General features: G+C 44.0%; 1 protein-coding gene across 1 annotated transcript; it reads left to right on the top strand.

Moving 5' to 3' along the window:
• Positions 1-698: 698 nt before the first annotated feature.
• LOC131019633 (UDP-glucosyltransferase 29-like) lies at positions 699-2,453 on the top strand. The gene has a single exon (XM_057948227.1). It carries the CDS (start codon positions 856-858, stop codon positions 2,380-2,382), a length of 1,527 nt encoding a protein of 508 aa, XP_057804210.1. The 5' UTR covers positions 699-855; the 3' UTR covers positions 2,383-2,453.
• Positions 2,454-2,653: the final 200 nt, after the last annotated feature.

The raw sequence follows: 2,653 nt of genomic DNA, 5'->3' as shown, positions 1-2,653 counted from the left end.
ATAATGATAATAAAAATACATGCTAATACTCCTAATAATAATAATAATAATAATAATATTATTATTATTATTATTATTATTATTATTATTATTATTATTATTATTATTATTATTATAACAACCACGATGGTTATTCCATTTTCTTCCATCTTCAAGTCTATTACAAGTAGGACAAATAGCGCTAAAATCCACCAACTTTGGACGAATTCTCATATTTTTCATGATTTTTGAATATTAGGTTAAAATTACATAAACCTTCCACCAAGTATCATTTTTCTCATAAATTGCACTTCTATTCTAGACAACAAGTAAGATTCACTTTCAATAAACAAATTTTTTTTACAGCAATTTCAATGGTTCCACAAGAAAGGGATGAAATAGTGACTTCTCAGTGTTTGCGTGTGAATGATTCTAAAATAAGAACAAATCTAAAATTAGGAGAAAATTAGGGCAATTAATTAAATCGGTGACAAAAACGACGTCGTTTTATCTATTTTTATCAAACAACGTCATTTTTAAAGTTAGCATTAGTAAGCCACGTCACTTATAAGTCAACAAAAATATGATCAAAAAATTTCACCGTGAGAAAAATCAAATTCAATAAAAAATTTATATATTTTATCTTTATATTTAAAAATTATGAGAAAAATAAGAATTCGTTCTAACTTTGGTGGATTTTGGAACCGTTCGTCCTTGCAAGTAATTTTATTCCATTTTGAAATCTATTCCAGTATTTGAATCTAAATTCAACCACGTATTAATTAGAGATGACTATCTCGATCTAAATTGCTCATTTCAAAGCAACCTCGTACTAACTCCAAATTTCGGCCCTATCATTTGCTTTCTCTCCACCTCATGCACCCACCACGTGTCCAAAATCCAAACCCCTTTATATCCCTTAAATACACGATTGAAGATCATCAATTTTACCAAAAACAAAAGAAGAAAAAAAAAAGGTGGATGGATACAAGAAGTAAAAGCATGAGAGTTGTAATGTTCCCATGGCTTGCCCATGGCCACATCTCACCATTCTTAGAGCTCGCCAAATCCTTAGCAAAACGAAACTTCGTCACCTACATTTGTTCCTCCCAAATCAACCTCGACTTCATCAAAGCAGACCTCTCTCCCAAGGACTCCATCTCCATCAAGCTCGTGGAGCTCCACATCGCCGCCACCCCGGAGCTCCCGCCACCGCTCCACACTACCAACGGCCTCCCGCCCCACCTCATGGCGCCCCTCAAGCGGGCCCTCGACCAGGCCCGGCCCTCCTTCTCCACCCTCCTCACCACCCTCAAGCCCGACCTCCTCCTCTACGACTTCCTCCAGCCCTGGGCCCCCGAGGCCGCCCCCAACATCCCGGCGGTTCTCTTCTACCCCGCCGGCGCCGCCGCCTTTTCTCTCCTTGCGCACCACTGGTTCGGAAATCCATCCGATCACTACCCCTTCCCGGCGATATACTTCCGGGAGAACGAGCACTCGCTGTTCGACCGCTTGGTCAATTCCGCCGGCACCGACACCGCCGATCACCTTAGGGTGCAGGATTGCATCCGGCGATCGTCGGAGATTGTATTAATCAAGACGTTTCGAGAGATCGAAGGCAAATACGTACATCTTTTGTCAGAATTGACGCGGAAGAAATTCGTGCCGGTGGGCCCTCTGGTCCAAGAGATAGGGCAAACTGCGGAGAAGAAAGAGAATGAAGAGATGATCATGGAGTGGCTAGATCGGAGAGATCGGCGCTCGACGGTGTTCGCCTCATTTGGAAGCGAGTATTTCTTGTCGGAGAGCGAGGTTGAGGAGATAGCTCACGGGCTGGAAATGAGCGGGGTTAGCTTCTTGTGGGTGGTTAGGTTTCCGGCGGGGGAGAGGCGCACGGTGGGGGAGAAGCTGCCGGAGGGGTTTCTGGAGAGGGTCGGGGAGAGGGGGATGGTGGTGGAGGGGTGGGCGCCGCAGCGGCGGATACTGTCGCGGCCGAGCGTAGGGGGGTTCATGAGCCACTGCGGGTGGAGCTCGGTGATGGAAGGGGCGTATTGCGGCGTGCCGATTATAGCGGTGCCGATGCATTTGGACCAACCGCTGAACGCGAGGCTGGTGGAGGAGGTGGGGATCGGGGAGGAGGTGGTGAGGTTGGAGAGGGAGGAGGTGGCGAGGGTGGTGAGGAAGGTGGTGGTGGAGAGGAGTGGGGAGGGGGTGCGGCGGAGGGCGGCGGAGATGGGAGAGAGGATGAGGGAGAAAGGGGAGGCGGAGGTGGATGGGGTGGTGGAGGAGGTGGTGAGGTTGTGTAGGAAAGACAGATTTAATCTCGACTCCGAGAATTCGATGGAGAGGTTGGACGTTATGGCCGAGGAGAATACACAAAGAATGTTGAGTGAAAATACATGACATGATATATAGTTCATTTGTAATAGTTTGATGAATGATGACGATTCGAATAAAACTCCCATTTCTTTTTAGGGTTAATTTTTATAAATTATTTAACTTTTATTGAATTTTAATTTTACGTGTAAATTTTCATTGAAAATGTGGCGGGGTGATTATATTAAATTATTTATTTAGTTTGAGTAATTTTACAACTAAATTTATCGTTGATATGAGATAATATGATTTTATATATTTCTTGTTAGGGTGATTATGTAATTTGCTGATTCTTATG

The sequence above is a fragment of the Salvia miltiorrhiza genome, chromosome 1 (genome assembly GCF_028751815.1).
Source record: "Salvia miltiorrhiza cultivar Shanhuang (shh) chromosome 1, IMPLAD_Smil_shh, whole genome shotgun sequence".
NCBI lineage: Eukaryota > Viridiplantae > Streptophyta > Magnoliopsida > Lamiales > Lamiaceae > Salvia > Salvia miltiorrhiza.
This window is presented reverse-complemented; position numbering and strand designations above follow the sequence as displayed.

What these genes read in the sequence shown, in the direction of transcription:
- LOC131019633 (XM_057948227.1), top strand. Translation starts at nt 856, where the DNA reads ATGCACCCACCACGTGTCCAAAATCCAAACCCCTTTATATCCCTTAAA.